Raw genomic sequence first — 24,343 nt, 5'->3', positions numbered from 1 at the left:
GATGTTGGGATGGGACAAAGGACAAGCCACCAGGTCACCTGCCAGGATGTGCTGAGCCTGGGCATGAGCTGGTCACCTTTCTTGGCTCCTCTGGGACAGGAGGTTTCTCCAGGAGCTGGGATCAAGTGGATTTCAAAAGCAAATCTCTTGGCTGTGCTGGCTGAGAAGGAGGCATTTGCACTCATTGATTTTATTTGCGTAATTTCAAGCGCCATTAATAGTACATGGCAGGAGGAAAAATCAGGGAAATTTCACTCCAACCATGAGTGAAATTGGGTTTAGTAGGAAAATTAGTTGACTTAACTGGCAAATGATGAAAGCTTGAATAAAGAATGTTTAAATAAGGAGGAATGAAAAAAAAAGTCCTCCCCACCTAGGACGTGCAGCCTGGATTTACGTGATTGGTATATTAAAATCAGTGGTTATAAAGTGTTTAGAAAGGATAAAAGGGGTAAATGAGAGACATGCTCTGGTTCAAAAACAGAAGTCCTGCTTTTAGATCTATTCTTGCCTCACAGCCTTGGCGCTGGGAGTATAAATGGATGTGGCAAGGTCTTGAACACCAGGCAAGGGTGCAGGTGGCAGATCATGGTGACAAAGTGAGGCTGGGGGAGCCAGGTGGAAAGATTTTGGAGGCTTCGATATGAGATACACCGATTGCTGTCTCCCGCACACCTTTGTCAGGCTTGGGTTAGAACTTTTTAAAATTATGGCGTAGTTTGCAAGTCAGTGGCTTGGGTGATGTGTGCCAGCTAGAGGACAGGGTATGCTGCAAGAGAAGTGGTACGGTTTGGGGATTTTTAGTTAAATAGGAGGTTTATGGATCAGCTGGGTTGTTCTGCTGGAGTGCCAGGTTGGTGTAAATCAGCATTGTTATTTGGCTCATGACTGAGGGAAAAGCAGCACGTACGTGAGCAAATGTGTTTAGTATTGCATTTCTATAAAATCCTGCAGTTCTTTACTGCTTTAAAAATTCCCCTTCAGCTTCCCCAGGAGGGGTTGGTCTCCTTGTTGCCCTGTTTATCGTACTGAGGTGGCTGTTGGAGGTGAGAGTCTTTCTGTTTCTGCCATCTTCCCCATCAGCCATGTCGTGTAAAATTGTGCATAAAAGTGATAAAACCGCCGCCTGTTTCCCCTGCGGCTGACCCGGCCGGCTGCCCTGAGCTGACACTTCTATTCCCTGTGACAAGAGCAATGAAGCAGCTACAAAACAGCACTTTGCCTTAAATTGAAATTCTGTGTTTTCCTGGCTTTGATGAGCGATGTGGTCCCATGTTTACTTGCTCTCCGGGGTCACCGTGTCTCAGGTGGGGATGGAGCTGGAAGAAGGATCTTGATGCCCAGTGCATGAGGGCTTGCAAGCTGTATCAGAAGAAGAGAGAGATATGGCCAGGAGCAGATCAAGAGCCCTTTGTGGTAGAATCACAGAATCATTTTGGTTGGAAGAGATGCTTGAGATCATCAAGTCCAACTGTTAACCCAGCCCTCGCACTACCCCATGTCCTCGAGAACCTCATCTTGAGGGTTCAGCCCTCCAGGGATGGTGACTCCACCACTGCCCTGGGCAGCCTGTTCCAATGCCCAACAACCCTATGAAAGAGAAAACCCAGGTAGGGCTGGAAAGAAAATTCTCAGATTCAGAAGGGGAAATATGGAGAACTTAGGAGAACCAGTAAGAGAGGTCACATAGAGTGAAGGCTTCAAAGCCTGGAGATGTAAAACCTGGCTGGGCCTTTTATTCCCAAGAAAAGGGAAAACGCTTACAGGGATGGCTGGGTTAAATTCCCATCTCCAAGCAGATGCCAGGAGTAAGTGAAGAGCCCAGAAGAAAACAGAGACAGACATCTTGGCAGGCGGGAGCTAAGGGTGAGATTTCACACTGTCTGAGCTCAGACTTGCAAAATAAAACATAAATTCTTAACCTGTTAGGAGGACTGAGAACGAAACAGGGAGACTGCGTTGGTGGGAGTGGGGCAGAGCCTGGGTGGATTGAATCATCTCAATGCTTTGGTTTTCCATGAGGATGTTGCTGTTGCTCTTTGGGTGCAGAGTGGGGTTGTGGGGGTGAGGATGAGGAATTGCTGTCTTTGGGAGGACAAAAAAAATACAAGAACATTGAAACTGAGGGGTGGATCAATTGTATTTCTGAGTAAACCGGCACTCAGAAATCACAAGTACACGTAACAAGGTCTTTGAGAAACCTGCTGAAGCTGGAAAGTCTCACAGGTTTCTGAGAAGGAGGAAATATGGTCCAGACAAGCAGATGGGCTGTCAGGCTGACATCAGTGATACTCTTAGTGGAACAGCTTTGGAGAGAGGGATTCACAGAGGTAATTGGAAATGGAAGGAGATATGCTGCAGGTTTACCAGCTGTGTATCATGCCAGATTAATCACAAATCACCTTGGCAGCGAGGTAACTGATAGTCTTGATAAAGAGATTGCAGTCGATCTTGTTTATCTGGATTTTTATAATGCATTTTATCCGCCGGAGGAGGAAAGAGTATGGTTGTTGTAAGGAACCGGCTGAAAAACCACTGAGCGAGACCTGGGGTCCAACTGCCCTGGCTTTATTGAATTATTTCATAAATAGGACAAAAAGTGAGAAATATTAATGAAATATGCACAACATCCAAGGACAGGCAGTGCCATCAGAGCCAAGGAGAAGCCGTGGGTGCTCTGGGATGTGATGGGTAGTTGTAAGGACTGGAATAAGAGAAATGGAGTGTGGTCTGTACTGGAGGGGCTATACGGCTGGGAATAGGGAGATTTGGGCTAAACTGAGAGCCTTGCAGGGAGGAAGGAAAAGACGTGGCTGTCACTGGTGTGATTGCATCGAAAACAAATGAAATCTGGTGTCTCCAACAAGAGAGATCCAGGGGAGCATGTGTGTTGGATGAGATGCTGGTGAGCCCTGGCTGGGGATGCTGTGCAAAAGCCTCATCATCCTCATGGGATGAGCAGGAACTCGGCTGGAGCAAGTGCACAGGTTGGGAGGGACCAGGACTCCCCAAAACCTCAGGCTTTTTGCACAAGAAATAAATACTGGGGAGAGGAGAATGATCTTCCCCTTACATCAGCTGGGAGCTGGTTGATGGCCCCTGTTACAGATTGGGCAGGGAAATGAGTGTCTGTGTGTTGCAGGGTTTTGTGGTGCTGGGGGGCTGACCAGTCCCTCCTGCTTCTCCCCAGTCACTTAGGGGTGCCACCAGGACGGGGCAACTGCCCCTTAACCAATCCTTTGCCTTTCGACCTGATTTACACCGACTACCACGGGCTCCAGCAGATGAAGCAGCACATGGGGCTATCCTTTAAGAAATACAGGTAAGCAAAGCCACTCCCTTCTCTTACTTTCTGTTTCATTAATTAGTAAGCAAAGACTAACACTAATGACCTCAAAGAATAAGCCCCTACCTCCAAGGAGTCAAGCCCTTCGATTGCACCTTTAATTTTTGCCCAGCTTTGGCAGTTGCCACCATGCTGTGTCCCCCGATGCTGCAGCACCAGGAGGTCCACTCGCTCCAGAACCTCACGTGTTTAAGACAAAACCTCATTAGAAGAGACGGAATTGTTAAAAAACCCCTGTGTGTACCTGTGGTACGTGTGTGCGTCCCGGTACCATGTGTGCAGCCGGGGTGGCCACAGCACAGAGGGAAGTGTGAGCCTTTTCTGTTTGCAAGAAGCAGAACCCCATCTCTGTCTCCTTCGTCATCAAGACAAATGTCATTATCCCCTGGTACATCACCAGCTCGGAAAATATGCGATTTAATTTAGTGCTGATAGTCCTGCTATTTATTATGTTTTCTCCCATCTCTTCCACTATCCTACACAATTTTATTAGAGAGAAAAATGACAAGTGGTGTTATTGCTTTTATTATAAATGCATTTGAGCTCACATTCAGCTTGTTTTGCTCTTCTCTTGTTTGATGCTCCCCTTCTCTTCTTGGTCTTGTGCTGGTAGTGCCTGCCTCAGCATTCCTGGGATATTGGGAAAAGCATTAATGAGTCTACAGGAGATACATCATTCTCAAAACCATCAGGAAAGATGAATGCCCTGCATGGGGAAATTGCTCGTTCTGGGAATGAGCATGGGTTTGGGAAATGCTGCTGGGGATGTTCCTGCACCCTGCGCTTGGGGAGCAGACAAGGGACGAGCTGCCTGGGGACACCAGATATTCTTGGCAGTGGGACTTTCTTGAACAATGGTCCTCAAGGTGTGACTGTGGTCCTGTCTCCTCTCTCAGGTGCCGTGTCCGGGTCATCGATACCTTTGGGACAGAGCCGGCGTACAACCACGAGGAGTATGCCACACTGCGTGGCTACCGCACCAACTGGGGCTACTGGAACCTGCAGCCCACCCAGTTCATGACCATGTTCCGTAAGTGGGGGACGGGACATGACGGGCTAGCTTGGGGGGTTTGCAGGCACCGCAGGAGTGGGTCTCGCCTCCTTTAGGAGGTGATGCATGGGCAGTGCTGTCCTCCCCGGCTCTACTTGTGCTTCCCCTGCCTGCAAGGAGCTCCTGAATCTGCTTGGCCACCTCTTGGGCTGTAGAAATGTTCCAGGGAGAGAGACCCGGCTCCTTCCTCTGCAATGGGTCACTGGCTCCAGCACAGTCAGGAGCTGCCAGCTCCTGGGAGGGGAAACGTGGGGTGGTTTTGGTTGCAAAGCCTGGTTTTATTTCAGCTGGGGTTGTAAAGGTGAGAGGCAGCTCAGTGGTTCAGACTTGCCTGTGGCACGAGATGTGCTTGTCTGAAAGGAGCCTGGTGACCTCTTGGGCACTGAGTGACTCAAAAGTTGCTTTTTCCTGGATGAATAAAGCCCGTTTGACAGCTTTTAAAATGCCTTACTTTTTAAAGAGTTGCTAAAGGAAGTTCCAAAGCCTGTATTTTATGAACCACTTGCTTGGAATTCATGCTGTTTTTCCTTAAAGCTCCAGCAAGGCTCTGGAACTGGGCTCCTCTTGGTCCCCATGCTGCAACAGGGCCACATCCTCAACCCTGATGAGGTCTCAGAAAACATCTTGTCCATCCACATATTTTCTCCTCTTGGTGTCCACAGCTCACACGCCCGACAACTCCTTCATGGGCTTTGTGTCAGAGGAGCTCAACCAGACGGAGAGGCAATTCATCAAGTCCAACAAAGTGAGCAGCATGGCAGTGGTGTACGGCAAGGAGGCCAGCATCTGGAAGGTGGGTGTCCTGCCTTTGGCTCTTACCCTGAGCTTTTGAGACGCAGATTTCAGGGTGTTTGTAGAATGTGACATGTCCAGAGCCTCTGAGCAAACACAAGCTGGTGAGACCCTGTTCCCCAGCTCTGTGCTCTGGGTGATGCTTCATCCCAAGAGGCTGCTGAGACTGAGGAGTTAATATCAGTGATTTTATCTAATTAATTACAATGATTGCTGTTAGATGATTTCCTGGGTTATGATGGGGATGTGGAAGGGGGTTTGCTGCCCTCACACCTGTAATGCCCAGGGGAGGGGGTGGGCAGCGGCGTGGGGCTCTTGCTCCATCCTAGGGGGTGCTTGGTGCTGGGACCCTGCACTTGGCCACATTGGGTGCCTCCTGGCCAAGGCCACCTCTAGGCCAGCAGATGTGGGGTAAAACCCTTTGCTTTCTTCCCCAAACTGCTCTGTCAGTGAGCAAAAAGACCAACAATACCCCCAACCCCCCAGAACATCCTCTCTGCATCTCCGGTAGCAGTCAGGGGATGTGTTCTTCTCCCTGTCTTATCCAGGGCGAGCCAGCTGCTTTTCCTTCCAGGGCTTAAAAAAAAAAAAAAGGGAGCTAATTCTCACTGTCTCTTGGTTTATTTCTATTTTTTTCCCTTTGTGCACCACCCGGGGCTGTTCCAGTTGCAGGTACTGTACCGCACCAGCTGCTGCTGGGCTTTACCTCTGTGCATCTTCCCACCAGAGAAAAGGTTTTGCTGGAGTCGCCTTTTTCTCATCATGGGCTTGGTCCTCCCAAGCTGCCAGGAGTGATGCGGGTTGATGCAGCCAGAGTGTCCCCTCCCTGTCCCCACTGTTCCTGATGTAGTGGATTTGTTCTTGCAGGGCAGGATCTGGCCATGCCACACCATCTCCTCCTAGTCATGGGTGTTTGTGGCTTTTCCATCACCCCCCACATCTGAGAGCAAACCTCCCCGCCATCCATGTAGCTCAGGGGCTCCCCAAAAACCCCAATGAAACCCACTCAATCTCATTTTAGGGGAACCATAACATTTAATCATCTTTTTGTATCGTGTCCTTGCCCTTCCTTATCCAGGAGTTTCATTTGAGCTTAGTTAGGTTAATTTGGGAAGGCACTAAAGAGAGTTAAAACCTCAGAACGGACATTTTCCTTCAGCCTTAGTGCTGTGAACGTTTGCTCCTTTTAGCCAGAATTCACAAACATCAGTTTCCCCAAAACTGCATATTTGGGGTAATTACTGAGTGAAGAGGCTGGGACTGATTCTTTCTGGTGGCTGTTCCTCAAGGCCAGGTTGTCCAGGCGTCGCTTTGCATCCCCATGTCCCATGTGAGAAAATAAGGAGAAAGAGGAGCTTTTCCTTATTTTGAGTGATTTTTGAGGTCGGTGGTGCCAGGTGTTACCCAGGGACTTCAAGCTGTGTTCCTCTCCCATCACCCCAAGCCTTTTGCATTAGAGAGTTGATAACAAAATCATGCTGATTTGGGTGTTAGTGGTGCTGTGGTCAGGATTTCACCCTGCAGCCTCATCACACCAAAACCACTTGTTTTTTAGCATTAGAAAAGTCTGGGAATATGTGGCTGAGGACAGAAATGCGATGTTCAGGGAGGCTTTAAGGCAACATGTGGAGTTTTCTCAAATTCCTGATTTATGCAGCCTTATTCCCTCCTGGTCTCTGCTCTTTCAGAGCCTGTTCCAGCACTGGAACGAGCTGAAAATGCAGCATCTGAAGGATGGTCCATGTGTGGTTTTTCCAAGCAAAAAAAAACTGCAATAGAGAAATGGTTAAAATGGAAGGCTGCTTTGGAAAGCAAGAGGAGGAAAGCCTCCAAAAGGAGAAAACTGATGACACCTGGATTTCTCCAGGTAGTAAAACAGGGTTAAACCTGAGTGAGAAAATCCTGGGGACTTATTACTTGGAATAAGAGGCCATTAGCAAGCTGTGGTCTTTTCAAACTTCCCTCTGAAACCTTTAATTCGGCAGCTCCAGAGTGGAGGTTGCAGGAAGGCAGGAACTCGAGGTTGTTGATGTTCAGGGAGCTGGACTAGTCCAGGATGCGTGTCCCAGGGCTGCGGAGCGTGTAGGTTTTGTGCTGCTGCGGGTTGGGCTCGAGCATTGACTTGATGATCTTAAGGGTCTCTTCCAACCAAAATGATTCTATGATTCTATTGTGGGTGCTCTGGTTTGAGAGTTAAATCATCCCCCCCATAACCATGGCATGGTGGGGTCAGCACCATCTTCTGGTGCAGTTCACACCTCTACCTTCCTCTCCAGGGCAAGGAGAAGTTCCTGGCCATCCTCAACAAGTACATGGAGATCCACGGCACGGTTTATTATGAGACACAGCGGCCGCCTGAGGTCCCGGCATTTGTGAAGAACCACGGGCTGCTGCCGCAGCACGAGTTCCAGCAGCTGCTGAGGAAGGCAAAGGTGGGCAAGAACCAGCCAGGGCATCGTGGGACCCGTCCCCCCTTAACCAGCCAGCAGCGAGAACTCAGTTGCCTTGAGAAATAAAACCTAATTAAAGGAGACGCCGTTATCTGCACTCCTCCCAGGCTTGCAGGCACTATCAGCGGGGCTAATTAGCCAGGAGCGGAGCAGAGCACATCATCTCAAATCAAGATGTGTCTGATGAGTTTCTCCTTTCAGACTGTCCGCAGACGGAGCACAAAGTTTCCTGATTAATTCATTTGCTGCTAAGTGGGGTGTTGGTTTTTTTTCATTCTTACACCTGCGTTAAAAATAAATGGGATTCTGGGAGCGAGTGTGTGGGATGCGGGTGCATCCTGGTTGTCTTCAGCTGGAGTCTGGGGGAAATGCTGGTGGTTCCTGAATGGTTTTGCGAAACCACTATTTCTACAGGACCAATACGATGGTTGTAGCCACTTGCAGCTCCTGAACACCTCGTTGCTTTGCATGAGTGGGCTGTGAGCCACGGAGCAGCGGGAGTTTTTAGCGCATTGAAGCTATAGGATGTTGAGCCACGTGGAACTGCCTTAGAGGCCTGGTGCACAGGACCAGAGCAGAAGAGAGGGATGCTGATGGGTTATTTGGGAGACTTTCCTATGGGAATGGCTGCTCACCAGCACATGGGTTTCTCTCTTGCAGCTCTTCGTTGGCTTTGGGTTCCCCTACGAGGGTCCTGCCCCGCTGGAGGCCATCGCCAACGGCTGCGTTTTCCTGCAGGCGCGTTTCAACCCCCCGCACAGCTCCCTCAACCACGAGTTCTTCCGCGGGAAGCCAACGTCAAGGGAGGTGAGGCTGGCAGGGGGCGAGGGGACGGGGGGGGTGGAACCACGGGAAGAGCAGTTGCTGAACGGAGATTATTTTTATTGGTGAGATTTCCTCCAAATGCAGAAGTGCAGATACCTGAAGATGGGATCCCCTCTCCTATCCTTGCATCATACAATCACAGATGGTTTGGGTTGAAGGGACCTTCCCAGCTCCCCCAGTGCCACCCCTGCCATGAGCAGGGACATCTTCACCAGCTCAGGTTGCTCAGAGCCCCGTCCAGCCTGGCCTGAGATGTCTCCAGGGATGGTTCATCTACCACCTCTCTGGGCAGTGTGGGCCAGTGTTTTACCACCCATCATCTCCATCCAGAGCACTTGGATGAAAGGGACCCTGTCTTGGGTTTGGGGTTACAAAGAAAGTAGTGCAGGAGATTTCTTCAAACCACAAACCCCAGCTCCTTCCCCATCAGCACAGCTCTGTGCACAGCCCATACTGTGCTCCCAAACCAGGGTGATGCTCCCCTTTTGCACACCCAGAGGGATGCCAGGACTGCTACGGTGTTGCAAGGGTACAAAATCCGCCCCCAGGCTTGCCTGCCACTGGGAATTTAATCTAAGTGAAGCAGGATCTCTTTAAAACTTAAAGGGTTGAGAAAATTGCCTCTTTTATTATTAATAAAGTGGATAATGCAGTGCAATGCTTGCTCTCACTGAGAAGGGCTTTGCTGGGGGCTGTGCCTGCTCAGCCCTGCTGCAGCCCAGCTCAGTGGTGCCCGTCGTGGGTTTGGGGAGAAGGGCTGTCCTGCACCCCCGTGTCTGTCCCATGCCACTCTCTAATTAGCTAATTAGCTGCCAATGTTAATAGCCATCCCAGGTGGATGCTGTGGTTGTGCTTCAGCTCGGAGTTGGGGGCAAGGGCTGTGAAATGCCCTGGGGTGTTTATAAGCCGGAGGACAAGGAGGCAATCAATCTGTCAGCAAAAAATGGGAAAGGACAGCAAGCCGGAGAATGAAGTAGCGAGTGTGCACTGCTCTCCTCCTCCAGCTGGCAGGTTTTCAGGCCTCTCTGCAACACTTCACGGTGCCCCCGAAACGCCTCCTCTGCTCAGCATCCTCTCTCTACCTTCCCTGAGAGATCTGGGCTCTGGCTGCCTTGCAGCACCGTGGGGCTGAAAGTGAAAAGGCAGATCCCAAAAATTACTTGGTTGAGAGGTGGGTGGCTGTGAGGTTCCCATGCACACGGCTGCCTGTGGCACCGGGGCGATGCAGCTTCCAGCACTGCTCTCCCCCAGTGCCACACTTCCATGGCCATTGCTGGTGATGGATTTTCTGTCTTGTATCTGGAGCTGGCACACACAAAAGATAGGCTGCCTTCACAGAGATTTGCTGTTTCGGTCTATTTTTGCCATTCCAGGACCACAAATGATTCGAGCCAAATTTAGGTTTTACCCACATGACAGTGCTGGATATACTCAGGGCTTCAGGGGTGATTTCAGTGTTGATGGGAATGGGGCTTTCCAACCCAGTGGGAATTTTAGAGCATTGACCTGAGGTCAGGGGGGCAGCTGGATTCACAGGAAACCTCCTTTTTCTAGCACATCTCTATGTGCAGTGGTTTAAAACCCAGTGTGCTGCTCCTCTCTGTGAGCAGCAGCTGTTCTGGTGCGGGTTGCAAAAGCCAGCTCATGCCGCTATGTTTTAGGTGTCCTCTCAACACCCGTATGCTGAAGACTTCATCGGGAAGCCGCATGTGTGGACTGTCGACTACAATAACTCCGAGGAGTTTGAAGCTGCTATCAAAACCATCATGAGCACCCAGGTACAGCTTGGTGGAGGTGGCGGGGTGATGTCCCCACTGTTGGGTTTGCAGGGACAGATATCGGCCTGGTGCCTGGCTCTCCCTTTCGAGTGTTAATTGCTTTTTCTTCCTCGTTTGCCCTTGGAAATTATTTGCATGTGCAGAGCAGGAATCCTGTCCTGCAGCTGCAGGGGACTCATGCTCTCACCTTGCTTTGGTACTGAGCATCGTGGTTGCCCAGGGCAGCGCTGTGCCTTTGAGGGACGCCCTGGGAATCCTCCAGGCAGAACCAAAGCAAGGAGAAGCTGAGATAAGGGAGATGAGGTTTGGGAGCAGGAGGCTGATGTTGCTGGAGACGTGTGGCAGTGGTGGGACCTGGCACAAAGCAAAGATAAACCCAGAGAGCATCTCCCTGCAGGTACCCCGAGAGCCACCGACCTCTGCGCCTGCCGTTCCCCCATTTCGTTGTTCATCACTATTGTTTGGATTGAGCAAATCACTAGGAATAGCTCCAGGAGTTGCCCTTGTTAAGGATGAAAGGTTGTAATGAAGGAGGGGAATGCTGGGGCCCCCCAGGAAGGCAGCGCTCCCGCTACTCCTACCCTGGAAACGCTCCTGTGTTAATGTGTTAATGTTTTCCTCCTGCCCTGTGGCAGGAGCCTTTCAAGTCATCCAAATTATTAAAGTAAATTTTCCCAGAGGGGAGAAAAGTGCTGATCTCCGTTTTGCTTGCAATTTGCTTCGCTCGGGATGAGTCGTCGCCTCACGAGGACAGGGATGCGCTGTGAGACCAGGCTGCAGTGGTTCACAGGACTGGCTGGGATTTTGGGGGCACAGGGGTGATGCTGGCGGGAGAGGTGTCATCTTTGCTTTTCCCTGTATTAGAGGCTGCAGAGGCGGGTGTCTGTGACAGTCTGGAGACTTTATTCAGCTGATGTGGCCATGCTGTCTGCCCGGGTCTCACACCTTATCGTGGGTGTTGCCACTGCTCTTCACCTCAGGCTGATTTTTCTCTATGAGTTTGCAAAGACTGAACAAACCCGACTTAGGAAAACAGTTGTTGTTTTGCACATTCATTTTGGTGTCTCCATTAAAATTAAATTAAAAATAATTACATCCCTGCTGCTGTGCTGCCGGGCCAGCTGTCAGTGTTTGACCCTCCACCATCTGGGCTGGAGAGACGGTCCCAAAGCGAAGACGATGCCACGGGTGGGTGGTGAGAGCTTCTAGTCTCTGTTTCAGGAAAGAGAAGGAAATCTTCTGTATTTCCAGAAATGGGGAAGAAAATAGCGAAGCCTGGTGCTGCTGTGCTATTAAAATAATTTTTAAAAAGATTGGAGAATTAAGGCGGGGGGAAAGGGCTCGGCTGGCTCCTGAGCAGCTGTGTTGCGCTGCAATGTTGACTGGATGTGCACCAGGTCATTTAGATGCTTGCTGATAACCCTTGGTTGAAAAGAACAGAAGGAAAATGGATTTAGGAAAGAATCTGGCAGTGTGATGAGCAGGAGGAGCTGGTGTGGGGACCCGCTGTGCTGCCCTTTCCTGTTTCGCCTAAAGATGAGCTCCCGTCTCTGCTCTTCTGCCCATTCTCACTCTTCTTGTAAATGCAGCTGCGGTGCAGTCACAACACATCCCTCCTCCCTCTCTTAATTAACATTTCTTCAGTTTCAAAACAGCTGACAGAGGCTGGAAAGGAAGAGAGGAAATGGCCTCAAGTTGCACCAGGGGAGGTTGAGGTTGGATCTCAGGAACAATTTCTTCCCCAAAGGGCTGTGGGGCATTGGAACAGGCTGCCCAGGGCAGTGCTGGAGTCACCATCCCTGGAGGGTTGGACAGATGGAGATGAGGTTCTCAGGAACGTGGGCTAGTGCCAGGGGTGGGTTAACGGTTGGACTCTATGGTCTCGAGGATCTCTTCCATCCAAAATCATTCTGTGTATAGCTGGATAAACTCCATCTTCCATAGGACCATGGGGCAGCTAGAGCTGCCTCTCAAAGCCTTATTTTGGAGGGGTCTGGCTGCACCCACTGGGGACCCCCACCCTGAGCTTCCCTCCCACGAATCGTCCCAACCACTGGAATGACCTTCGACTGCCGGGAGGCTGAAGTCCTAAATTTACTCAAAGGTGTAAAACCAGCTGCTGACACCCCACTGGCACAGGAAAAGTTCAGTCGCTCTGCATGGAAATTATTCTTTCCCACCAAGAAGCACGCTGGGTTAATCCCACAAATCACCTCTCTGGGTATTTTTAAAGATATTGTATAAATCCTTCTGAAGCAGAGCAGAGAGTGAGTGTGAATAACTTACAGCAACTTCCTTTTTTTTTCCCCCCTTTTTTTTCCTTTTTGCCTTTCAAATAGAAAGCTCTGTTTTATTAGAGATGTTGTCAAGGCAATTAAGCCTAAAAATTGACCTACCTTACAGGTTTAAAAGCCTTATTATGGGCTTTGGCTGCAGGAATCCCGTGGTATCTTGTCTTTAAAACACTGTTTGTTGCCGCAGGAATTAAAAACAAGGGCATTAGCAGGAGGAGCTGCAGAAAGCCGGTAACCGGGCAATTTAATGTTGCTGTTCCCAGACAGGTAATGGAGCTCGGAGAGACAATTCTACTGGCTCCCTTTTTTCCTCGAAGGCAAAATGAGCTGTTTTGTTATCAGAATATCTAACAAATTTGTCTGTGTTTCAGAATAACCACCATCGATTTGTTTTTTTCAGTCAAAACATTTCATTTCAACATTACTGGTATGAAATAATATTTTCTTTTGTTTCCCATCTGCCTGCCTTTGTTTGAAAACACCCTGCCAGTTTATTGAAAGGAAGACTCATATCTGAAATGATGCATTTGCTTTTGCTTCACCAACCCAAATCTGAAACACAGCATTTTTCCCCTTCTTGATGGGTGGAAACATTGGAAATTGAAAACAGACCTGAAACAGATTTTATTTTTCTTTGTTGTTGTTGTAAACTTGTTGATAAGTGAAAATTTGATTTGATTTTTTTTTGTTGATAAGTTGTATATTTGCTGATAACTGAAAAATCACTTATCCCATAGCTTTACTTTTGCATCTTCCAGGCAGAACTCAGTAAAACAGGTTTTTTGGGCTGGGATGTTGTGGGAAGCTATGAGATGCCTTTGCTGTCAGCTTTTCCCACTGGCAAATGTGCCGATTGCTGGGGAACTGGGGTGCTGGGAACCCCTCAAGGGTTTGGGAGCTGTTTTCATGGACCTGGTAGTAATTCTGATGTGGTCAAGCTAACCGACAAGCTCACCCTGGTTTAGAGCATCGTGGCTCTGGGGGATTTGCTGATGCTGCAGCAGTATTTTAGCGTTACTTTGGCTCTCTGGCCAGCTCGCTGCCGGCTGTGGCTGTGCAACCATCCTGATTTACATCACAGATTCCCAGAGCTGCAGCTCAGGATGGATGTGCTGTCCTTGCAGCTCCGGCCGGGCTGGCAGAGCTTCCTCTGGTGTGCTGGGAGCTGGTGGGTCTGCTGGCCGGGATGCTGCCGTGTTTGTGCAAATAAAGGAGCTGAGATGCAGCCGGAGTCCTTCACCAACCCAGATTTGCTTGAAAGAAACTTCTTCCTTCTGAGGAGAAATCTGAATCGTGGCTTGGGTTTGCAATATGGGTTTTTTTCCCCCAAGAAAAGCCCTTGTGCTCTCCTCCTGCATCCTTTCGGAGGTGGTACCCACTCCAGGTCACCCTGCAGCTGCTGGGAAAGGTTTTTGCCAAACTCTGCCTCTGCCATTCATTCCTCCCTTGGAGCGGTTTAGGGTTTTCCCTGATGGCTCGTGTCCCTGACCTGTTTATAAGGAAAAACTGAAACCACGGATCCCTCTGCCCCAGAGATCAAATCCTCGCACAGTCACACAGGGCCAAGAGACAAACCATGTCCCTCAGGGAAAGTGATGCTGGGAGGGTTGTCCCAGGGATGGATTTTGCCGTTAGTCAGGGCTTAGGGGCAGGAGAAGGAGAGAGGTTTTCAGGCACCACCATTTTCTTGGCCTTCAGCTTTTTGTCAAAAAATAGCCCTCGCACAAGCAATTTAATGGACCCGATATTCTGGTGTAGTGAAGGGAGAAGGCTTCATTATATCGAAGTCAAACATACAGGAATATAATGGAAAATTATACATTTCAGACTATGCTTGAAAGATTGGTGTATTAAACATCACAGTGAAAATAGCTGGTTAAAGCGTTCCCAGCCTGCTGTTACGTGCCAGCAGAGAAATGCATTATTTTTCTACTTATTTGTCTGATGACATTTTGTTTGGTTGGGTTTTTTTTTTCTTTTTCATTTTGAGCTGGGGAGACTTACTGCTCCCTTCAGCTCCGGGATTCCTGCTGGAGACTATGAAACCAGGGCTCTTGTGGCGGTATCACTGTGTGGTACTGATAAATCTCCGTTTGGTTGATGGAGAGCACTGGGGTGGGGTGTTCGCATCCTGGGTTGCAATGCCTTTGCTCTGGCCCTGAGTTCCACACTGGTGCGTGGGGGAAAGGATGGCAAGGTCCATCTTCACCAACCCCCTGTGCATCACTGCGCCGGGTAGTGCGATGCAGTGGTCCCCACCTGGGACCCTCTGTCTCTCCCATGTGTGCAGGGAGATCCTGAGCTCCCGGTACAGGGAGCGGCATTTGCCGTGTGGCTGTCAAAAGGAGGCCAAGCCTGTCAGATTTTAATTAAACAATTATCTTCCTGAAATTGACATTTTCTATCAGTCCTGGGCACATGAGCTGAATCCTAATGAGACCGGCAACAGGGAGCAGGGGAGAGAGAGACTTTTGGGGAGCCCCCGCTGGAGATGGGGACACACGGGGTGATGGGGCTGGAGGAGCAGGGGCTGTGTGTGCTCCTGATGCCCTTGAACCTCACAGAGCTCCTGGTAGCCTGCGGGCCCATGGGATTGTGCGCAGAGCATCACCTCTGGGTGCACATACATGGACATTTTCTGCCTCCACCCCACTGTGGGTGTGCTGCATCCCACCAGGTACTCCGGCAGTGTTTTGAGGGGAAAGAGGCTGTTTTATAGAGCTACATCTGTACCGTGCCTGGTGTATTGGGGTCCTGGGAAACCCCCCAGCATCGTGGCCATGAGAGCAATGGTAAATTGAGACTGAGTGTTGGCGATGCTGAGCGAGGGGTGGTTTGTCTGCCCCGAACAGGTTTTGTGTGATTCTGACAGACAGTTTTGCTTGCCTAGGACTCTGCCCTGGTTAACTGAGTGCCCGTCAGCAATTCAGAGGCAGGATCAGTGCCTGTCATTGTGTCAGCCCTGATTAGCATGCACAGCTGTAATTAGATGGAGCAGCTGTGATTTTCAGCCCTGCCGAGATCTCAGGTGGGATATTTATGGCAGGGAGATGCTTAGAGGGATCTTCTCGGCAGACTGAACCTTTGTGCTTCGGTTTGACAGGTACTTCAAAAGGGAATAGATATTTTGGAGGCATAGAGCTCAGAAAATAGAAGAAACAGTGTTTTCCAGATGAATTACCTTTGGGATGTTTTTGCTTATAATCCTTCTCTGCAGAGATGCATGGGGGGAAGCGGGGGCAGAGCCATTGCCCAGGGCACTGCTGTTCCGGGCCACTGGGCCCAGGGGAAGGACACGGCTGTCCTCGCTTGCTGCCTGCATTCTGCTCTCCCCATTTCACAGGTGGACCCTTACCTGCCTTACGAGTACACCTGCGAGGGGATGCTGGAGCGGATCCATGCCTACATCCAACACCAGGTTGGAGAGCATCCCTGTTCTCCTTGGGGACCATCCCTGTTCTCCTTGGGGAAGCATCCTTGTTATCTTGGCCAACCATCCCAATTCTCATGGGGGAACCATCCCTGTTCTTCCATGGGTTTGTTCCTGCATCTCTGGGCAAGCAACCACTGATGCAATGCAGGTCCCCAATGAGAGACCCCTAATTGCAGAGAGCACGAGAAGATGGGGGAGGTGTGTCATGAACAAAAGATGCTGGGGGCTTGGTGGAGGGTGGCTGGGGATGCTGGGGTTGGGTCAGGGCATTTCTGAATAAGTCAGCACTGGGAGAAGAAGAAGTGGCCAGTGCCTTCATCTCCCACTTGCAGGACATGCCATCCATGCATGCAGGTGACCTAAACCTGAGGAGCAAACTCAATAGCCCAAGTGTCCTCCTGTCCCACCAGCAGCCTCTCATCCCTGACGTCTCACCCCATCTCTTCAGGCACTGACCTGTTGTCTTCTCTTCCACTAGGATTTCTGCACCACGCCGTCTCCTCCTCTGCCTCCCAAGGCCAAGAGTCCTGCTATGCAAAGCTCTCCGAGTCCACTGGCCCTGTCCCCCAATGCCACCCACCTGGTGTGGTCCCCCAGTGCCAGCCGGGACCCGCACGCCTGGCCCCCGGTGGCCTCGCTGCAGGTGTGGGTGTCGGAGCCCCAGCACTCCTGCACCGAGACGTGCCAGCGGCACGGGCTGGTCTGCGAGCCCACCTTCTTCAGGTTCCTCAACAAGAAGGAGGTGTTTCTCCAGTGAGTTGTGACCTTCTCAGGGAGCTCATCAGCCAGGCGATGTTCTCTTTGCTCCCCCCATCCCCAGCGCACATTTCCCTCATGTCCTCCCTTCTGAAATCCCGCAGAGGTGCCTTCGTACCCAAGGCGATGCAGGCAGGGTGCTGCCTGTGGGGCAGCCCGTTACTTGTACGTGTTGGTGTGAATTTTGGGGTTGTCCCATGCAGGGACGGGAATTAGGCGCAATGATCCTTGTGGGTCCTTTCAAACTCAGGACATTTTATGATTCTATGATGATTCTATGACCTTGACCAGCTTCACACTTCAGAAGGCAATGACAGCCTTTCCAGGCATGTTTCTGCCTCTCTCCCACCTCGTTCCTCTCCACTGCTTCCATGCTCTCTCCCTTTCCTTTTTCATGTCTTTCTCTGCAAAACTGCATTTTGAACACACAGCAGTGAAGTTTTAATAGAGTATAAATCTGCCATGGGGCTCCGTGCTGCAATTAAAATGTGAGTGTTACCATGGCTGGCATGCTGGTCAGGCAGGCGCTGGGAGTCCCCCTGACATTTTTATATGATAAACTAGAGCTGAGGCTTGGATTTCACCTTCTCCCCTCCAGACCTTAAACTAAACTGGCTCAGGGACCCACCAGCTGAGGGAGGTTGGTAGGAGGTGATGCCAGCGCAGACATGGGCAGGATGGGAGGAGAGGGATGCTGAGATCCACACTGGGCATTTCTGCTGCTCCTCAGGGCATTTGCTGATGCTCACCCTGTCTTTCCTGGCTAATCCCAGCTAACGGGACACATGGGCATCCATTGGACTCAGGGGCCATTCGCTGCTGTGAGGGGTGACCATGGAGAGAGCACGGACCTGTTGGTCAGAATAAAAAAGATGTGGGTGGATTTTGGTGCGTGATTTCCTGAGCCATCCATGGCCCGTGCAAGGGTTGGGGTGGTCTCTGGGCTGTGGGTTTGAGTTGCAAGGGTCACCCTATCCTGCATGCTGCATTGGGTTTTCATGTTGAGCCAAGGGCTGCCAAACATTGCACTTAGGGTTCCTGGTGCAGCCAGCAAAGATCTGGCTCAACACTTAGTGAAGGAACCTCCCCAGGAAAGACAGAACAGCACTAAAATCCCTTCAGTGACCCCCCAGGCAGCCAGGGACCCACCTTTGTCTTTGTTCCCAGGCTCAGCATCACCTGTGACAGCACCGAGTACGAGATGAACCATCTTTACCCAGCAGTGGCCGAGAACGTCCACGAGTGCTACCTCCAGAAGGAGCCGCTGCTCTTCAGCTGCGCTGGCTACAACCCCAAGTACCGGCGGCTCTGTCCCTGCCGCGACTACCGCAAAGGACAAGTGGCTCTGTGCAGGGACTGCTTGTGACTCGGCGTGTCCTCTCCTGTGTTGGCGACACGCAACGTGCAACGAGTGGCTTTTTCTCAAAGCTTCTGCAATAGAAGGGAGGTGGGACAGGTCCCTCCTGGCGGGTGAGCCGGGGGTGTCAGACTCTGGGGTTTGTTTCATCCGCCAGTCAACTGTGAATGACCATGTCCTCACCTTTGGTTTAATTTTCTTCCCGAGGAGCATCATCCAACTGCATCCGAACCCACCTGGACCTGGTGACGCTGGGACGGGGTGGTGGGGAGAGGGGGGCTGGCGACACCCCTCCCCTCCTCTGGCAAGGGGACAAGCCACCAGCAGACTGGAGTTTCAGGGTTTTCATCCTCTTCAAGCATCCTAAGTTGTTTTATTTATTTATTTTATTTTAATTTTTCTAACCCTTCCCCCTGACAAGTGGTAAATTAAAGGGGAAGCAACACCCAGCCCTTCTGTGGGAGTTACTGGGCAGAGCTGTGTTGAGGGGCGCAGGGGGGGCTGCCGGTGCCTGCATGGGCTGTGGATCTGGGGGAGGACAAAGCCCAAGGAGAGTGGCTGGGTTGGGTGGACACAGCGGGGTCTGTACCCATGATGGCCCCAGGAAGAGGTGACAGGGGCTGGACAGTTCCCCAGGCTGTGCCTGGGGAGCGAGGGGTGGGATGAGGCTGGGAGGCTCCCAGGAATGATGCTGGTCCCTGGGCAGAGGTGTCGAAGTGAGTCCCTGCAGGGACTGAGGCACAGGAGGTGGCCATGGGGGCATGGGAGGGGGCAGTGGTGCTATTCAGGGTATGGATGAGGAGGAGGATGCGCTGCAGCAGCCAAAAGGAATTGCCAGGAGGCATGGACTTAGGCTAGGGGAGAGAGGAGAGGACAACACAGCCCTGTCATGTCTCTGCGTGCCTCAGGTGTTGCAGCCATGGGAAGAGGTGAGCTCCAAGAGACCATCTTGAACCAGCACTGGTGTGGCCAGCAGGCCCGGGGCAGTGACCGTCCCCTGTACCTGGCACTGATGAGGCCAAACCTCAGATCCTGAGGTCAGTTTTGGGCCCCTCATGACGAAAAGCCCTTGAGGTGCTGGAGTGAGTTCGGAGAAGGGAAATGGAGCTGGCGAAGGGCCTGGAGCACAAGTGTGATGGGAGTGGCTGAGGGACCTGCTCGAGCCCTGGGAAGAGGGACACTACCTGGTATTGGTGTCTTCTGACCATCCCTTTGGCTGAGCCCACCGTGGTGAGACCGGCTGCATCCTGCACTGGGTGAGGTGGGAGCTGGAGCTGCTGCCGTTATCCTGGAGCAATTTGTCATCTTCAGTGCAAAATCGCATAGGCAGCCTCCATCCTGCCTGTGATGCCAGGCAAGGAGAAGGATTGATTAAGTAATTTTTGTGTCTTGCAGCCAGCATGCATATAAATAAAAGCAACACAAGCCTCTATTTGCAGAGCCAAACAGCAATACCATGGGCCTTGCCATGGCACCTTTCATCTTGGTCTCAAAGCATCGCCTGGCAAAGGCTCCTGCAATGCTTGCCTGGCTGCTGCCAGCCCCGGGAGGGACACGGGATTTGCAAGCAGGAACCACCAGCAATTCCCTTCCTGGGGTTGTAAGGACCAAATAAAACCTGGTTTTATAGGAAATCTAAGCGAGCTTTAAAGACCAAGAGGTTGGGATGCCTCTCGGTGCACATCAGCTCCCCGGGCAGGTTTCTCCACCCGTTCTGCTCAGCTGCTTTAAAAATCGCCCTCACCTTTCAGCACGCAGTGCCCACCTCCTGCCTCAGCGAGTCCCAATTAGCCCCTGGCAGGAGTATTTTTCTCCAAGCTGAAATAAAAAGTGTCTGGTTCACCTTCGCTGCTGTCATGGGAAATAATGATCTGGCTGGAACCTTGTTGGATCTTGAGCCAGGCTGTAAATCTGGGGGCTGAGCGATGCTCTGGTGTTACCTGGTGTGTCTTTGCCCCATCCCATGAGGAGCAGGGCATGGTTTGGTCTGTAAAATCCCACGTAGGGACAAGGTGGGATTTTGGCTGGTTTGTTGGCACCAGTACTGGGTATTAACAGCAGCTTTGGTTGCAGAATAGGCACCAAATTTTTTGCGATGTGGGGATGCGTGCACCAGGGCTGTGTGTGGCTCAGGGTGTATCAGCTCCTGCACCCTGACACCAAGGTGACAGCAGGGGACAGAGCCACCGGGCCAGCAGCAGTTCCTGGAGGAGCTGCCTTGAAAGAGAAGGGACTTTGACATCTGGAAATGCGTTTTTTCTCCAGCTGTTTGTGGCCCTGGCTGTGCCTGAGCGATCGCTGGAGCATCCCGCTGCTTCCCGAGCCCTTTCCCCAGCAGCGCTTGCCCTGCTCTCCCCAGCCAGCACATGTTTCCATCTGGAAGGGAGATCTGAGGATGATACAGACATTAAATTCACATGTTATTAAGTAGGAGCATGGAAGAGATTTATAGGGAAGCTGAGTCACTGCCATATGAAAGAGATTCTAATTACCACAGCTAATTACAAAGAATAAATCCCCAGTTGGGAGGGGGAGGAGAGGGGGGAAACAGTGTCAAGACTACAAATAAAATCAAACAATTAAAAATCAAATGAGGAGCTGTCAGCTACAGCCTCAGATGCTGCTGGATGGGACAGTTTATTTAACAACCAGAGCACATGTGTGGGAAGCCCCTGGGGTCTGCTCGGGGGATGTGGACCTTCTGATGGCATCTCCAGTGGCATTGTGGCAGGCAGAGCCTCCTGCAAGGTTTGTTTGGAATCTTTTTTAACCTGTTTTCCTCTTCTGGCAGCTGTGAAACCAGGACAGGCGTGTCGAAAGAATAATATTGTTCTGGAAATCCATTTTCCGTGCTTAGAAATGGAGCCAGGGGTGATTTTTGTTCCTGAGCCTCGCCCTTCTTAGGAATTCCACTCAGAAATTTCTTTCTGGAGTGTGTTGTTTTGTTTTGTTTTTTTCTTCTAGTTTTAATGTTGATGGCATCAAACCCTTTCCTTGCTGGGGCAGTGGGGGGGCCTGGGTGGTGAGCAGATGGTCCCTGCCCATGTCCCCTCACAGCATCCTGGGTACCTCTCCTGCACCAGCATCTTCCCCTGCAGAGACTCAGCCAGGGTTGGCCCCCGGAGCAGCAATCAGGGCTGTAAATCACACATGGAGAGAGGTAATCGGGCTGCTCTGCTCTTATCTGGGGCTTTATTAGGAAATCGTTAAGCAGCTTTTTCCCTCCAATCCTCTGCTTATCAGCAGCTGAGTAAAATGGCAAATAGCATCCGCGATGCGGACAGGCCATGCAAGAGCAACCCATTTATTTCCCCTAACGGGTTTATCACTAGATGAAGGAGCTGCTGAAGATGTAAGCACCGGGGCTGATTTCCCCAGGTGATGGATCTACCTGCCACACAGCCGCTGGGAACCAAAGCGTGCTGCCTGACAGGGACGGCTAATGGCCCCACGGTCGGGACTACTGGCTCATGTATTTCAAGGTCTTGCTTTAATTGAGTCCTGTCTCCCTGGTGTCACGCTTTTTATTTATTTATTTATTTTATTTTTACTTTTTTTTTCCTATTATTATTTTTCCTCTTCAGAAAGACTTCCCAAAATAAACTAATGCATTTAATCTCCTGTCCCCTTCCCTCATCTCTCCCTCCCTTTGACAAAGCCAGAGCCATAAAGAAAGTGAACAAATTGAAAATCCATCCTCAGACTTATTGAGTGGAAAGAACAGTGAAACCTTTTGCCTTTTTTCTTTCTTTATCTTTTTTTTTTTTCCTTTTCTTTTTTATTGTAGAAGGGACTTGGAGAGGGGGTGAAACTCCTTTTTAAAGCTGTGGGGCTAACTGTTCCCTTTCTTATCAGCTCCAGCAGTGATGCCCAGTGACACTCATTGTGGCTCGTTAGCGGAAAGCCATTAAAACCCTGGATCGATATGTTCTCAGGGGAGATAGGACCCATTCAATATTATTCCCCAGGCAGAGAAAATACCAACACCCGATCCACAAAGCAGAACAAAACTGCTGAGGATGCAGCTTCTCCAGGCTGGGCAGCATCAGAGCCAAGCCAGTAAAGACCAGTCGGAAACAGGACAGAAATTTGCCTATGGTTTTAAAGCGAGCTACTAGACGTATCAGCTTTCCTATAAATATAAACCAGAAAACAGGAAAGAACGATCTGCCCTAATTTAGTTCCTTTCATCTCAGGATTCAAAGTGTCTGACAGCATCTCTGAAAAATAAGGCAAGACTTTGTGACCTGTGTGGAAATGCAGCTGTTTCAAGGGTACGTATGCAACTTTTTGCTGAATGTTGCGTTGCAACCCCTCGCTTGCCAGCCCCAGTTCCTCCCCAAATTACCCCGATTTCATGTGACTGAGACTTGGATCCCGCACTCCTTCTTAGCAAGTCAGCCCAGGAATGGGTGACATTCTTGCAGCTTGGTGCGACACACAGGTGGCTCAGTGCCATCGAGCATGGAGGATTGTGTAGTTATTCAATTAATTGAATTAATTAATTTTTAGAAGAGTGTTGAGGAAAATAATAGGAAGTGCCAGCGGCTCTGCCAGGTGTCTTGCTGAGCTGGAGCAGGACCATGATCCGTACACGGGGCTCCGGGGAGTGAGGGGACCCCGCAGAGCAGCACTGGGGTGCTGTGAATCACACAATATTTGGGGATGAAGGGATGTACAAAACTCATCCAGTGCCACCCCTGCCATGAGCAGGGACATCTTCACCAGCTCAGGTTGCTCAGAGCCCCGTCCAGCCTGGCCTGGGATGTCTCCAGGGATGGTTCATCCACCACCTCTCTGGCCAACCTGGGCCAGGCTCTCACCAGCCTCAGGGTCAACAATTTCTTCCTCATGCTCAGCCTGAATATCACCCCTTACTACCACAACAGGCCCTGCCTGAAAGTCTGTCCCCATCTTTCTTATCACCCCGTGTTAAGTATGGAAAGGCTGTAATAAGGTCTCTCCGGAGCTTCGCTTCTCCAGCCTAAACACCACAACTGGGTTGCTAAAGCTGAGCCTCGCTGGCTGACACCAGCAGTGGCACTGCCACCACAATCTCTGTGTTGTCACACAATCGTGACCAGCCCTCTGCCTTTCCAGCTGTGGCCAGATGTGGCAAGGCAGGGACTGGGCTTGGGAGCAAGAAGTCCATCAAAGAAATCTGGGAGGCAACAGATTTCCACACTTAATTAGTTCAACAAATTAATCCCAATTAGAAGCTGTAATTGGGATTATAGTGGTTAATCATCTTTCCCCCCCAAGCAACAATGGCACTATCTGCCTTAATTTTATTATAAAAGCAGAGGATGTGGAGTTCTGTGTCCCTGACACCAGAGCTGCCACCACGGCTGCCCAGCACACGCTGGGCAGGGGTTTTGCACTGGGTCTGGTCCCCTCCATGTGTTGTTTCCCAGGATGGGTGACAGCTGAGGGGGTGGCACTGTGTGACCCAGCGACCCCTCCTGACTGCCAGGGTGTGATGCACTGGGTTGCATCATCACTGCTTGAAAACTGCAAATTTGGCTGCTGTTCCAGCTGTTTCCTACCAGAAGGCTAAATCATGGGGATATTTCATCGGCTTTTTTTTTTTGTCCTTCTCCACCGCTGTTTTATGCTAAAAAGACCCTGAATGAAAACATCTGCTTGTTCTTTTTCTGAGCACATTAATTAAGCAGCGTCCTCCTGTGATGGGTTCATCTCAGCGGTAACGCGGAGCCGTCCTTTCCTCCTGCATCGCTCTGGATCGCGTTTGCTATCCCACAGGTGCCAGTGGGCTCTGAACCACTGGGGGTCCCTGCAGCAGCTCAGGACTGAGCCCAGATCTGGCTCCAAGCCCCCCTTGCTTCCCCCCACTGCTCCCTAAACCCCAATGCCAATTCCCAGTGTGTCCCCAAAGGAAATGCTGAGTGCCAGTGTCCCGCACACATCGAAGCAGTTGGGCAAAATACTATTAGATGTCCCAGAGAGGACTAACTCGCTGCAGCAGTCCACAGAATTGTTACTATCAGTTATTTAACAGCACAGAAAACACAGGATTTATGTTGCTGCTTACATCTGGCTCACATTTAGCTTTACCCAAAGCCGCAGAGAACCTTTCCATATCTCAGGAATGATCATCAATGAAATCGTGCTTTGCCGCAGGGGACGGGCAATGCCATTCGCATTCTTCTCCAGCCGCCCCACACATGGCCGGTACCTCCATACCCTCCACCTCCCGCTCCTGCCATCGTCTGCGAGGGGCTCAGTCCAGTTTTGTAGGTG

At 50.8% G+C, this 24,343-nt stretch overlaps 1 protein-coding gene across 1 annotated transcript in view; it reads left to right on the top strand.

Annotated features, from left to right (window-relative positions):
• The window catches only part of MGAT5B (alpha-1,6-mannosylglycoprotein 6-beta-N-acetylglucosaminyltransferase B), a 58,792-nt gene extending 40,261 nt beyond the window's left edge, over nucleotides 1–18,531 (top strand). Inside the window, exons 9-17 of the mRNA XM_065852373.2 lie at nucleotides 3,191–3,322; nucleotides 4,243–4,376; nucleotides 5,060–5,190; nucleotides 7,466–7,621; nucleotides 8,300–8,446; nucleotides 10,126–10,242; nucleotides 15,880–15,954; nucleotides 16,448–16,722; nucleotides 17,893–18,531. Of these exons, the coding sequence (XP_065708445.1) occupies nucleotides 3,191–3,322; nucleotides 4,243–4,376; nucleotides 5,060–5,190; nucleotides 7,466–7,621; nucleotides 8,300–8,446; nucleotides 10,126–10,242; nucleotides 15,880–15,954; nucleotides 16,448–16,722; nucleotides 17,893–18,091 (1,366 nt within the window). The 3' untranslated portion in view covers nucleotides 18,092–18,531. The remainder of the gene's footprint in view (nucleotides 1–3,190; nucleotides 3,323–4,242; nucleotides 4,377–5,059; nucleotides 5,191–7,465; nucleotides 7,622–8,299; nucleotides 8,447–10,125; nucleotides 10,243–15,879; nucleotides 15,955–16,447; nucleotides 16,723–17,892) is intronic.
• Nucleotides 18,532–24,343: the final 5,812 nt, after the last annotated feature.

Source organism: Patagioenas fasciata, chromosome 18, assembly GCF_037038585.1.
Source record: "Patagioenas fasciata isolate bPatFas1 chromosome 18, bPatFas1.hap1, whole genome shotgun sequence".
Classification (NCBI taxonomy): domain Eukaryota; kingdom Metazoa; phylum Chordata; class Aves; order Columbiformes; family Columbidae; genus Patagioenas; species Patagioenas fasciata.
This window is presented reverse-complemented; position numbering and strand designations above follow the sequence as displayed.